At 43.1% G+C, this 13986-nt stretch overlaps 1 protein-coding gene across 7 annotated transcripts in view; it reads right to left on the minus strand.

Annotated features, from left to right (window-relative positions):
* BTRC (beta-transducin repeat containing E3 ubiquitin protein ligase) overlaps positions 1–13731 on the minus strand; it is a 124553-nt gene extending 110822 nt beyond the window's left edge. For all 7 annotated transcript variants that reach the window (XM_038757638.1, XM_038757636.1, XM_038757637.1 and 4 more), the window contains exon 1: positions 13626–13731. In XM_038757638.1, the coding sequence (XP_038613566.1) occupies positions 13626–13673 (48 nt within the window). In that variant the 5' untranslated portion in view covers positions 13674–13731. The remainder of the gene's footprint in view (positions 1–13625) is intronic.
* Positions 13732–13986: the final 255 nt, after the last annotated feature.

Genomic DNA, 13986 nt, shown 5'->3' on the forward strand with positions numbered 1-13986 from the left:
TAAACACTGTAGTGCTTTCCCTTTCCTAAATCTAATTTTTGAAGGACTTCAAATTATAGGACATAGTTTCTATTTGCCAATCCTAATACAACCCCTCCAGGCTTACAATACTTGAGTCACAGCTGGAACTACAGTTACCATACAGGATAAATATCAACCTCTTTACCGTGCAAGTTGTTTTAAAAATCAAATCAGATGCACGCCACAAACACGAAATGCTAATTAAGTATGGAGTGGGGTCAGGGGTTCTTTTTCACGCAAGGCTTTTAATATAACTTTTGAAGTGTAATTGAAAAATGTCATATAGAAATGAAATTTTCATTATTGCTGTTTCAACTTCGCCTCCTTCCATATAAGGAGCAAGAGCATATATTAAGTTTAACCAAAGTCTGTTTCTATCTGTAGATTTAGAGATACATATAATTCTACTTCGGGTGTCAGGAACACCGTCAACATCTCCACCGTCTAGCCACCTAGTAGCTTAAATGATGGGGGTGCAGGCTTCATGCGCCTGCTGAAATTCAATGTAAAAAACTCAGCCACAGACAGCCAAAGCACACAGAACAGCTCCCAAAGGACATAAGCCAAGGCAGGCAGCTAAACAACATGGCCCAGTGGAAGGAACATGAGCTTGGAAGTCAGAGGACCTGGGTTCTAAACCCGGCTCTTCCACTTGGCTGCTGTGTGACCTTGGGCAAGTCACTTCTCCATTCCTCATTTCCCTCATCTATAAAATGAGGATTAAGGGCCTGATCTCCCTCTTCTTAGACTGTGAGCCTCATGTGGGTCAGGGGCTGTGTCTGAGCTAACTGCATTGTACCTACCCCTACACTTCATACAGTGCTTGGCACATAGTAAGCGTTTAAATACACTATAACTATTAATACTTGTATTTGGGGGAAAGAGAAGCTGGGAGGAAAGAGGTTCCTCTTTCCTTAAAACACAAGTACTGAGTAAGTGCAGGACCTTATCATCAGGATTTCTGGGACTGCTAATGCACTGGAGTGCGAAGGCAGACAAGAAGTTGGTATATGCATTCTATGGGAGTCCCTTTACTATCACGATTCCGGGGTTCGAATGACAAGGAGAGCAGAAAGAGGTTGATGACTAGGCCTGCACTTCTTCACCAAACTGTCAGAGGAAGGAGAAGCCAGTGGAATGTCACAAAACAAAGGAGACGGGAAAGGAAATGAATGGGAAGGAAAAAGAGAAAGGGGAGAGAAGAGTAGAAGAGCGGAAAAATAAGAAAATCAGAGAGGTCACAGAAATAGAGTATTGGGCACCAGGTCGGGGCGGGGAGCAAAAAGTGGAAGGACGCAGCTTCAAGATTAGGAAAAGACAACAAAAGGAGTAGGACACTGAGAAGTAGTGTGGCCTAGTGGAAAGCGCAAGGGACTGTGAGTCAGAGAACCTGGGTTCTAATCCTGACTCCGCCACATACATGCTGTGTGAGCTGGAGCAAGTCACTTAACTTTTCTATGCCTCAATTACCTCATTTTTTAAATAGGGATTCAGACTGGGAGCCCCATGTGTCCAATCTGATTATCTTATATCCGCCCCAATACTTAGTACAGTGCCTGGCACACAGTGCGCACTAACCAAAATTCCTTTTAAAAAAGAGCAAAAGATTACGATAAAGAACAAAAAAAAATTAGTGAAAGAAAAGATGTATGAAAAGAGAGATGCACCAGAAGATAAAGTAGAGAATAAACAGGATTAAAGAGTTAGAGGGAAGTGCAAATAGAAAGGTAAAAGAGGTCTGAATGAAGGGCCAAAACAAAAGCTTTTGAGAAGCAGCATGGCTCAGTGGAAAGAGCCCGGGCTTTGGAGTCAGAGGTCATGGGTTCAAACCCTGGCTCCACCAATTGTCAGCTGTGTGACTTTGGGCAAGTCACTTCACTTCTCCGTGCTTCAGTTCCCTCATCTGTAAAATGGGGATAAAGACTGTGAGCCCCCCTTGGGACAGCATCACCACCTTGTAACCTCCCCAGTGCTTAGAACAGTGCTTTGCACATAGTAAGCGCTTAATAAATGCTATTATTATTATTATTATTATTATTATTATTAAAAGCTGAGTACCTGTGATGAATACCCAAAGAAGGGGAAAAGATACAGGGTGAAAATTAATCTAAGCATATTTACTGAGTGTCTACTGTGTGCAAAGTACTGTAATCAGAGAGCATAATAAAAGTCAAAAACATGGTCCCTACTATTAGGGGGCTCACAATCTACAGAGAGAGAAAAAATGAAAAGGGCCTGGAAAGGAGAAGTAAAAGGACACTGTTCAATCTGGGCCAAAACTGAGTACTTCAATTAATACCTTTATAAAAGAAAATTTGCATATGGAATTCATTACCACAGGAAGCTTCCATCAGGTTCATAAAGGGTTTGGATACATCTGAGGACAAAACACCAGAAAGCCAGGGATGAAGAGATAAAAATCTGGTAGGGTAGAAAGTCTTGCCTTTAGGAAAGACGTGAAGGAGGGCAATCATCACAGTAATCCTCTAAGCATCCTGTGGCCACTGTCAGAGATGGAGAATTGAGCTGGATGGATCATTGGTCTGCTTCAAAAATGGTATTTCTTGATGTTAAAATGAACTAGCTAAATTGGGTCAAGGGTCGTGGGGAAGAAGGAAAGAAGGAAAGAGAAGCTGTTCAATTCATATATTAAAGTAATCCTTAAAAATTCCTTAATTCACATAGTAATAGTAAGGGAATTACAGAATACTTTTTCCCCTCAGCTGTACTCACTAGCTCCACAGTATCCTCGGCATTCTCAATCTAGGCAGAGTAATAATAATTAATAATTGCAATATTTGTTAAGCTCTTACTATGTGCCAGACACTGTCCTAAGCACTGGGGTGGATACAAGCAAATAGGGATGGACACGGTCCTTTGTCCCATGTGGGGCTCACAGTCTCAATCCCCATTTTACAGACGAGGTAATTGAAACACAGAAGTTAAGTGATTTGCCCATGGTCACACAGCAGACAAGTGGCAGAGCAGGAATTAGAACCCATGACCTCCTGTCTCCCAGACCCATGCTCTATCCACTAAGCAAGGGGGAAACAGTACAAGATTGAGGGGCAACAGACTTGGGTTCTAATCCCAGCTCAGCCCGTGGCCTGCTCTGTGACCTTGAGCAAATCACGTAGCCTTTCTGTGCCTCTGATGAGGATAAGATCCCCGCTCTCCCCTCCTCATCGACTGTGGGCCCTGGGTGCGGCAGGGGCTAAGTCCAATATGATTACCTTGCATCTACCTCAGAGCCGTATCCCGGGCTTGACACATAGTAAGCACTTAATTCGATGATAAAGGATAAAACTCCTGTCTTCCTGAAATGCACAGCATGAATCCTTGCATCAGATACCTTTGGAGGCATGCATGATTTGAAGGGTGCTGGAAGGGCTCTGCATTCACTGAGGAAGACTGACCTTGCTTGGCATTTGCTCCAAGTCATACTAATACAAACCAGTAGGTGAGTAAACAAAGGGGTTAAACATATCTATCTATACATTCCTAATATGTGAAACTCCTTCAGTTGACAGGGATAGACTGGCTGATGCCTGAATGGATGGGGAATAAAATGATTAAAAACTGGATGTTCCGGTAGGAGCTTCGATTAACAGGAGTCCAGTGACTTAAGCACTATTTCCCCCTTTGCTATCACACACTAATTTTTTTTGTCTGCCATCCAAAATGATGTCATTTTGGGGGCAGGAGACTTTGTCAACGAACTTCAACAGCACTAGCAATAGTTCAATAATTAAAGCAAAATTTGTTTTTGATAAATTAGTGCAGAAATACAATACTTTGGACAGAAAGACAATTGGCAGATTTACCTGTAGTCATTTTTTGCTTCTTCAACCTGGCTCCCCTTAATTACTGTACTGACTTTCTCTGATTTAGCTTGGGATAAACACTCCTGACTTACTTTTTCACATTATCAAAAAATGCAATCTTGTTAGCATTAGTAATAAGTCAAAAGTGTCCCTTTGTGTCAAATATTTCACAGGTTTATCCCTACATCTTCCAGAAAAACGGCCCTTTATTCCACTCCAAATACCTACTATTTAATATCGGCATTTCTTCCTCTGGGTTTCTCTTCCCCTGAGGATCTTGGATCCCCTGAGGATCCAACCTCTTTTCCGGGGCCAGCTTGGCTTTTTAAGTCATCTGAACCCAAAACGCTTCTTCCCACTCTTTCTATTTGTACTGTTTCATACACTAAATCTGGCTCTGGGCTGTTCCCGTCTCAATTGCTTCAGAACTCTTATAAAAGCTATTAGGCAAATCCTGATCTGGCCAAAGCTTTGTGGCTAATTTGCCCTTCTTTTTTTAAATACCTCACTAATGAGAACAATAATTTAGCACCAACTACTCATAAGGAATTATAGCTCTGCTGACTGGCAAGTAATTTGCAAAAGCATATCAGTTTAGCTGCATAAAATAAATATCCACCTGCCCATACTAGCACTAATCAGGGCGTGAAATTAAACTTTTTATTCAGTGGGAAATAACTGCTTCAAGGCGGCGATTTAGTCTGGGAAGCAAATATTAAGGTCAGCCTATTCTCTCTGATGTTTGTAGTATTTCTAATAAGCGGGGAGGGGAGGGAGGGGAAAAGGGCATAGAGCAGCCAAAATTTGCTTTTGATGTTGAGAAAGGAAAATATTTCAATGATGCGATAGCAAATTTGCCTTTGCTAATTGCATATGTTTAATGGAGCCAAGTTGTTGAAATGTGGCATTCAGGAGGGTATCTGGGAGAGGATACTGAAAACCTGCACTGACCACTATGGGTATTATATACATACGCCCAGCCATCTAAAAAGTAAATTTAAAAGCAAAATATTTTTTAAAATCCACATTTTGTAATTTTTCCAAATACTGATTTCTCCAACTCCTTTCCCCTTAATGAGGTCAAATCACGACAGCCCATAGGAAATGAGAACGGGAATAAGCACTTGATATCTGCCCCACAGCACTTACGTACATATCTTTACACTCTCCTATTTCCCCCAGCTATCATTTATTTGAATGGGTATCACCCCCAATAGACTTTAAGCTCCTTGTGGGCAGGGAGGATGTCTACCAACTCTCCCAAGTACTTAATATAGTGCTCTGCACCCACTAAACACTCAGTAAATACCACTGATTGATAACAGGGGCAAGTAAAAATTACAAATCCCAAACTTTATCTTGGCAATTTTTTCAACTGCCTCTCTCAAAAAACCACCAAAAATATTTGTTGGCAAGTGCCAGAGTTCATTTTTTTCTCCCCCATGCCCATCCTCTGATGGAAGCAGCAGAAAAGTGAAATGTGCAAAAGGTGGCAGCAATAGGAAAAAAAATTTAAAGCACACCAGAGTAGCAACAAGAATTGGATAATCCAGAAACAAAATAACTAACCCCTCAGCAACAGAAAGTTGAAAGTACCTGTAATGAATCAATCTAAGTGTACCTTCTACTTTCATACTCAGAATTATAACCACTTCTTCAAATTTCCTCACTTGAATCACCCAGCTTTTGTTTACTTACAATGAAAACTTGAGACTAATCCCTGAGAAGCATTAACCAAAAGCGTTAACCAAAAGTCAGGGACAAATGCTACTGTTAACTACATTAAGTGAAAGATTTCCCCTTATTTACCTTGTTTAGTTCAACTTCTTTGAGAAAGGCCAAATTCTTCATTTAAACTTAAACTGACTACAGAAGTTTAACAAACAGGGCAGGTAGAGCTACATCCACTGCCACTTACAGATAACTAGAATTGTCACGAGTCCATTCGCAAACAGATGTCACACTGTAGAGCTTTGATATTTTTCTTAAATACCTTTGAAAACGAGGATCAAAAAATATGAACTCTTATAAAAAGGACTTTATTGTATTTTTATAGCATATTACATACCTTGTAACAATCATTTTGTTAAGTGTGAATGTCAGTTTTATTTTCGGTCCCTTTTTTTCCTGGCTATTTACAAGCTTTGTAAGAATTGTTCCTTAATTAAGTCTAAACATAGTTTTATATAAATGGATTCCTGAAAATAAACCGTTCAGACTTAAGAAATGATTGTTACGGAGACTGTAACAGGCCGTAAAAAACGAATGCCACTTTAAACAAAGATTTCTCATTTTAATTAAAAAGATAATCATCAGAACATTCGTACTCTTAACTGAACCATTTGAAGCAACATCTATGGAAAAAGTATCTACTCTCCGTTACAGGCTCACACAGTATAATTTATATGACATTTAATCTAAACCTCAATTGATTTTACAAAATTTATTTTTATACAGAGTAGCTTCATTTTCAAGAGACACTGGTAAAAATTAGGAGTAATGAGAAAAATTAACTTCATTTCCAAAATTATTTTTTCAAAAGAATCTCAACAAAATCAACAAGATTTTGCCAGCCATGCATATTTCAGAAAGCCATGCAATACTTAAGAAGACCAGTAAAAACAAATGGATTTTCACATAGCCCCTCGTGGTCTTCATATGCAATATGATCCTGAGTTGGAGGGAATATTACCATGGATCAGAAACATGTACCAGATTATGTAGGGAGATACAAAAACCAGTAAAAAAAAGATTTCTTTGGGGCTTACTAACCTAAATGTGAAGTTATCCATTTTCAAAATACCATGTGCATGGATTCCACATAAATGGTGAATATGAGAGAGGCCTTTAAAGACATGGTTGGAATGGGTTTCCTTTGACTCAGAAAGTCATTTGATTGGCTTTTGAATTGCTTTTGTCACCTGGTGGCAAATGCAAGTATATCATAATGCCATGAAAATGACTAAAATATTGCTATCCCCAATCACCGTCTAGCAACATCGAAGCTAGTGCAATTACAGAAGAGGATAAGGTGAAGGAACTCACAATTGCTCACATCATTACCACTTGTAGTAATATTGAATTCTGGTCCCTTAATAGCACAGATTTTGTATCAGGAACCAAACTGAAAAAAAAAAAACTAATGACAGTACTCCTCTGAATGAAATGTTCCACAAATTGACCACTTTTTGAATTAGAATCTTTAAGATCAGAGAACTTTTGTGAAGGGGAATAAAAATTATTTTTTGATGGTCTGTCTAATAATAATAATAATTATGGCATTTATTAAGTGCTATGTGCAAAGCACTGTTCTAAGCACTGGGGAGGTTACAAGGTAATCAGGTTGTCCCACGGGGGGCTCACAGTCTTAATCCCCATTTTACAGATGAGGTAACTGAGGCAAAGAGAAGTGAAGTGACTTGCCCAAAGTCACACAGCTGACAATTGGTGGAGTTGGGATTTGCACGCATGACTTCTGACTCCAAAGCCCGTGCTCTTTCCACTAAGCCATGCCGGTTCTCACTTCTCAAAGAAGTTGAAATAAACAAGGTAAATAAGGGGAAATCTTTCACTTAGTATAGTTAACATTAACATTTGTCCCTTCCTTTTGGTTAACACTTCTCAGGGATTAGCCTCAAGTTTTCATTGTAAGTAAACAAAAACTGGGTGATTCAAGTGAGGAAATTTGAAGAAGTGGTTAGAATTCTGAGTGTGACAGTAGAAGGTACACAGATTGATTCATTACAGGACTTTCAACTTTCTGTTGCTGAGGGGTTAGTTATTCATTATGAGTCTAATCACTCATAATGCAGAGGAATGGTTACATTTCTAAAAGTGATGAAGTTCTGAATCTGCTGATCTTTTTTTCCTAATTCAGTAATGAAAAAATTCTGGCAACTAAATACCTCTAGAATAGACTAGGGAAGAATGCTACTATGTAACTTCTTAGTCTACAGAGTTAAGCACTGAGTACTCAAAATCAACTGAAAATATTCAAATGATTATGTACACTTTGGAAATTTGAATTCTCTGGCTGGCTTTCCCAATATTTTTTTTAAATTATCACATTAAACAATTGGATGAGTACGCCTGTGAGACAGTGGCTTTTAATATCAATATTCCAAATGATTCACAAATTAGGGAGGGGCAACTGTGCCCCTTCAGTAAAAAGAAAAAGTACTGTAAATTGAGTTCAGCTATAAGAATTCCTGTGAAACTACTGGATACTGATTATTCAGTGAAAGCTCATAAACATGTATGAGCATGCACTGCATTTACTTAAAGTCTTTCAGGGCTCGCAACTCATTACAACTCAACATCTCATATTGTAAATGGGGAAATGGGAGGTAAATTGAGAATAAGCCAACAAACCTGATGATGACAAAGCCAGAAAAGAACCTAAAACTTCTAAATTCCAGGTTTCTGCTCTAAACATTAAAATTTGTCCCCCATCTCTGTCATAATAAGACTGTCCCCGGGGGAAGACCTACATGTCACCACCTACAGGTCTCCTTGCAGACGGCTGGCTGGCTGGCAGGCAGTCTCAAAATGAAAGCCCCAGAAACTGAAGAAATAATGGACTTGTCCCTATGGAAATTGACTCAATATTTAATTTAATATTGTCAGACACCTTGACAGTTGTGAAAAGTGCTATACAGATTAATAACATGGCCGACTCGAGTCTAATTCAAGACCTATTTAACTCAATAAAAAGGGCCAAAATCCAAACATAGTCCCTTGGGACACAGTGGAGATACAGCATTAGAGAATCAGAGGGGGCATATTTCTGCATTTGGTGTCCAAAAGGAGTGAACTAAATGATCTCATAATATTTATATATAATCTGAGATTCATACTGGACTATAATCTAGCACAAATGTCATGGTTGACATGAAGACCCTACCTTCCCCGTAGGAAATTGAAATATATTTGCTACCAATTTCCAAATTAGAAAAAAAAAGCTAGCTGCATGTTTGGCAACTTTGTTTAAACCCTGTAGTTAGACTAAAAATCAAGGTCTGTACCCTTCATTCAACATTCAACACTTCCCAACTGGACAAAATTTCAAGAGATTTCAGACAACTGATTTTACATTCCTGATAAACTCAGATTTTACTGCAGTGCTACTGAAAGCATTAATCAACAACAAATAAACTTTTAGCAAACGCTACCGCTCATAATGTATTCTTGGAAGCGGAACTGCTAAAAGCACCTAAAACCTACTTAAAAGCACCTAAAATTAGTGTTCAATTAAGTTGGTTTCAATGTTTATTTTGGTTTCTTGTTGCTACTGTACTTCAGGCAAAGAAATTGGAAATAACAATGCTCTGAGGGAATGAGGTTGGGAATTAGCATACAAACCTAGACTTGACTAGGTTTGACTAAGACTAAGACTTGACTAAGACTAGGCCTTAGACTTGAGAATTCTTTCTACTGGTGGGCCAAAGTTATTCTTTCTCTGCCTAAGGCCAATCCACAATCTCATAGATAGTCAATGAATAGCCTTTCTGTGATCATTAACCAGATATAACAAGAGTGAGATGTCAATATTTAAAGTTTCACATTCAGGATAACAAAGTAGTATCAACAAGCTAATCAAGCTTGTTTGCCAAACACAAGTACAAAGGAGTAAAGCAAACTACAAGGTAAACAAATGTAAGGAGTCATTTCCCCCACCACTATCACTAATCCCTCTACTACTTCCCTCCCAGGCTCAAAACTGACTCACTCTGCGCTACACGGAGGGATCACTCTATTCTGCCACCAAAATTGTACTTTCAGGACACCCTGTTGATAGCTCCTTTCTACAACTCCTTCCTCCACCCCCTTCAGAGTCATTTAAGTAAACTATATTGAGTGCCATATCGTGCAGAGAGTATTGTACTAGGCCTTTGGGGAACCTCCAAAAGAGTCAAAAACTCCATCATTTTCAAAAGTTGCTTCCAACTCACCCAGGACCTCTGCATCCTAATTTTCGAAGTTCTCCTTCCTTCGAGTCCCTCATTCATCAATTGCGGCTCTTCTATCTAGGAATGTTGCTCTCCTTCCATTACTTTTTTTTATCCAATATAGCCTTTCTTACCAGGGTCCTCGGCTCAGCATGTTCCCATCGCCCCCCCCCCCCCCCCCCCCCCCCCGCCACTGGTGTATCGATCATCCACACTCAACTATAGTGCAACCTCTAAATAAAAAATACCAAACAGTAAAGTGCTCCACTGGTTCGGGCAAAGCCCTACCTCTGGACAAAGAATTCCCATTTATTCATTCATTCAATCGTATTTATTGAGCACTTACTGTGTGCAGAGCACTGTACTAAGCGTTTGGGAAGTACAAGTTGGCAACATATAGAGATGGTCCCTACCCAACAACGGGCTCACAGTCTAGAAGGGGGAGACATTTAATATCACTTGATAAAACTGATCCCTTGATTCAATCGGGAAAAGGTTTTACTGTACTTTCACAATCTGGTCCTTCTCAACGCTGACCTCCTCCAGGCCTCTCAACCCTTAACATTAATTTTGCTTTGAATAATTTACCACCTTCTTGAAGCATTTGCTTAATTCCCTTCACTTATTTTGATATCTATTTGGCCAGCACTTCTCTCTAAAAGACCTGGTACTTGCCACCCCTTGTCTTCAGAGAAGCAGCGTGGCTTAGTGGAAAGACCCTGGGCTTGGGAATCAGAGGACGTGGGTTCTAATCCCGGTTCCACCACTTGTCAGCTGTGTGACCTTGGGCAAGCCACTTAACTTCTCTGTGCCTCAGTTACCTCCTCTGTGAAATGGGGATTAAGATTGTGAGCCCCACGTGGGACAACCTGATTATCTTATCTACCCCTGTGCTTGGAACAGTGCTTGGCACATAGTAAGTGCTTAACAAATACCATTATTATTATTAGTTAACAACCATCCAAGGGCCTTGCATCCCTGACCCATAACCTTGTCCCTTCCTCACCTCTCTCCCAAATGGAAACTCTACCTTCGCTGTCCTTGAATCCCACCGTAAGCCAATCCACCTCAAGATTCCTCCTGACCCTCTTGCCACCTCTCCTCTGCCAAACGTGCCCCACAAGCGTACAGCATGGTTTAGAGGAAAAAGCACGGGTTTGGGAGTCAGAGGTCGTGCATTCTAACTCCGACTCCACAACTTGTCAGCTGTGTGACTTTGGGCAAGTCACAACTTCTCTGGGCCTCAGTTACCTCATCTGTAAAATGGGGATTAAGACTGTGAGCCCCACATGGACAACCTGATTACCTTGTATCTACCCCAGCACTTAGAACAGTGCTTGGCACATAGCGCTTAACAAATACCATCATTATTATATTGAGGCCTGTTTACTTGCATTGACGTCTTGTTGCCTGTTTACTTGTATTGATATCTGTCTCCCCCCCCACTCCACCGTGTAGACTGTGAGCTCGTTTCGGGCAAGTACTGTCTCTCTTTATTGCTGTACTGTACTTTCCCAAGCGCTTAGGACATTGTTCTGCACACCGCAAGCGCTCATTAAATACGATCAAATGAAAGAACATCCCCTCCAGCTGCCCTTTCCACCATCGGGACTCTCCCAAGTGCTTAATACAGTGCTCAGCAGAGTAAACCCTCCATCCCCACGTCCCCCCCCCATAATCTGGCACTCCCCACCTAGCAGCAGTGTGTCTCAGTGGCAACAGCCAGGGCTTGGGAGTCCGAGGTCGTGGGTGCTAATCCCGCCTCCGCCACGTCTGCTGCGTGACCTTGGGCAAGCCACTTAACTTCTCTGGGCCTCAGTTCCCTCATCTGTAAAACAGGGATTAAGACTGTGAGCCCCAGGTGGGACAACCTGCCCCCCTTCTAGACTGTGCACCCGCTGTTGGGTAGGGCCCGTCTCTATATGTTGTCAACTTGTACTCCCCAAGCGCTTAGTACAGTGCTATGCACACAGTAAGCGCTCAATAAATACTACTGAATGAATGACAACCTGACCACTGAGTCTCGCCCCCAGCGCTTAGAACATTCATTCATTCATTCAATCGTATTTATTGAGCGCTTACCGTGTGCAGAGCACTGGACTAAGCGCTTAGGAAGTCCAAGTTGGCAACATATGAGAAACACCATGGCTCAGTGGAAAGAGCATGGGCTTTGGAGTCAGAGGTCATGGGTTCAAATCCCAGCTCTGCCAATTGTCAGCTGTGTGACTTTAGGCAAGTCACTTCACTTCTCTGCGCCTCAGTTACCTCATCTGTAAAATGGGGATTAAGGCTGTGGGCCCCCCGTGGGACAACCGGATCACCTTGTAACTTCCCCTGCGCTTAGAACAGTGCTTTGCACATAGTAGGTGCTTAATAAATGCCATTATGATGATGATATTTTATTAAGTGCTTACTATGTGCAAAGCACTGTTCTAAGCGCTGAGGAGGTTACAAGGTGATTAAGTTGTCCCACTGCGGGGGGGCGGGGGGGCTCACAGTCTTAATCCCCATTTTACAGATGAGTAACTAAGCGCTGAGGAGGTTACAAGGTGATTAGGTTGTCGCACCGCGGGGGGGGGGGGGGGGGCCCTCACAGTCTTAATCCCCATTTTACAGATGAGGTAACTGAGGCCCAGAGAAGTGAAGTGACTTTAGGCAAGTCACTTGGCGGGGCCGGGATTCGAACCCATAACCTCTGACTCCAAAGCCCAGGCTCTTTCCATTGAGCCACGCTGCTTCTCTCAGCTAATACTAACATAGAGACGGTCCCTACCCAACAGCGGGCTCGCAGTCTAGAAGGGGGAGACAGACAACAAAATAAAACCTATTAACAGAATAAAATAAACAGAATAAACAGGTACAAGTAACAGAAGAACACATCCCTCTGCTGTTATTCTTAACACCTTTCCTCACCTTCCTTGGCCTCCGGTCCTCAGCACTGTGGTTTCTCCAGTGGCTACCAATCAATCTGCGCATCAGGCAGAAACTCCTCACCCTGGGCTTCAAGGCTGTCCATCACCTCTTCCCCTCCTACCTCACCTCCCTTCTCTCCTTCTCCAGCCCAGCCCGCACCCTCCGCTCCTCTGCCACCGCTAATCTCCTCACCGGGCCTGGTTCTCGCCTGTCCCGCCATCGACCCCCGGGCTCACGTCCTCCCCCGGGCCTGGAATGCCCTCCCTCTGCCCATCCGCCGAGCTAGCTCTCTTCCTCCCTTCAAGGCCCTACTGAGAGCTCACCTCCTCCAGGAGGCCTTCCCAGACTGAGCCCCATCCTTCCTCTCCCCCTCCTCCCCCTCTCCATCCGCCTCATCTTACCTACTTCCCTTCCCCACAGCACCTGTATATATGAATATACGTTTGTACATATTTATTTATTTTACTTGTACCTATCTATTCTATTTATTTTATTTTGTTAGTATGTTTGGTTTTGTTCTCCGTCTTCCCCTTTTAGACTGTGAGCCCACTGTTGGGTAGGGACTGTCTCTAGCTGCTGCCAACTTGGACTTCCCAAGCGCTTAGTACGGTGCTCTGCACACAGTAAGCGCTCAATAAATACGATTGATTGATTGATTTCTGTCTCCCTCCCACAAAAGAGGTTGCCGCCGTCCTCCTTCCTTGGGCCCCCCCACTGTCACTTGGCCTCTTATCCCCAAGATGGCGGAGCTGCCCCCCCCGGTGCCCAGGCCCGTTGGCCCCCTCGGCCGCCCCCTCCTCCGGCCCTCGGTGCCTCCCCTCGCCCCGCTTTCCCCCCCTTTCCCTCAGCGGGCCCCGAGCCCCGGCCTCGGCGTCGTCCATCGCTCCCACCGCCTGCCGGGTGGCGTTTTTCTCCTCACCATAAACTTGAGGGCTTTCTCCTGAAGGACGGCGTCGGCCGGGTCCATAGTCGCCGGGGCTCCGCTCCGAGCCAGGCCGCAGCCACCGCCTCCTCCTTCCCCCCGCCCCCTCTACCTCATCGAGGGGGGGGCGGGAGAAACCGATCGTCTCGCGCAGGCGCCGCCCCGCGGGCTCTCGGGACACGTAGTTCCAAACCCACGCGCGGCCGGCTGCGGACCGCCGCCAGAAACTACAACTCCCTTCATGCTCTGCGGCGGGGTCGCCACCGCCCCCCCTCGGTCGAGGTTGCCCGGGTCCTTCAGGTGACGCGATCCTACCCTCCAGCTTCAGTTGTATTTATTGAGCGCTTACTGGGTGCAG

This window comes from Tachyglossus aculeatus, chromosome 16 (genome assembly GCF_015852505.1).
Source record: "Tachyglossus aculeatus isolate mTacAcu1 chromosome 16, mTacAcu1.pri, whole genome shotgun sequence".
Taxonomy (NCBI): domain Eukaryota; kingdom Metazoa; phylum Chordata; class Mammalia; order Monotremata; family Tachyglossidae; genus Tachyglossus; species Tachyglossus aculeatus.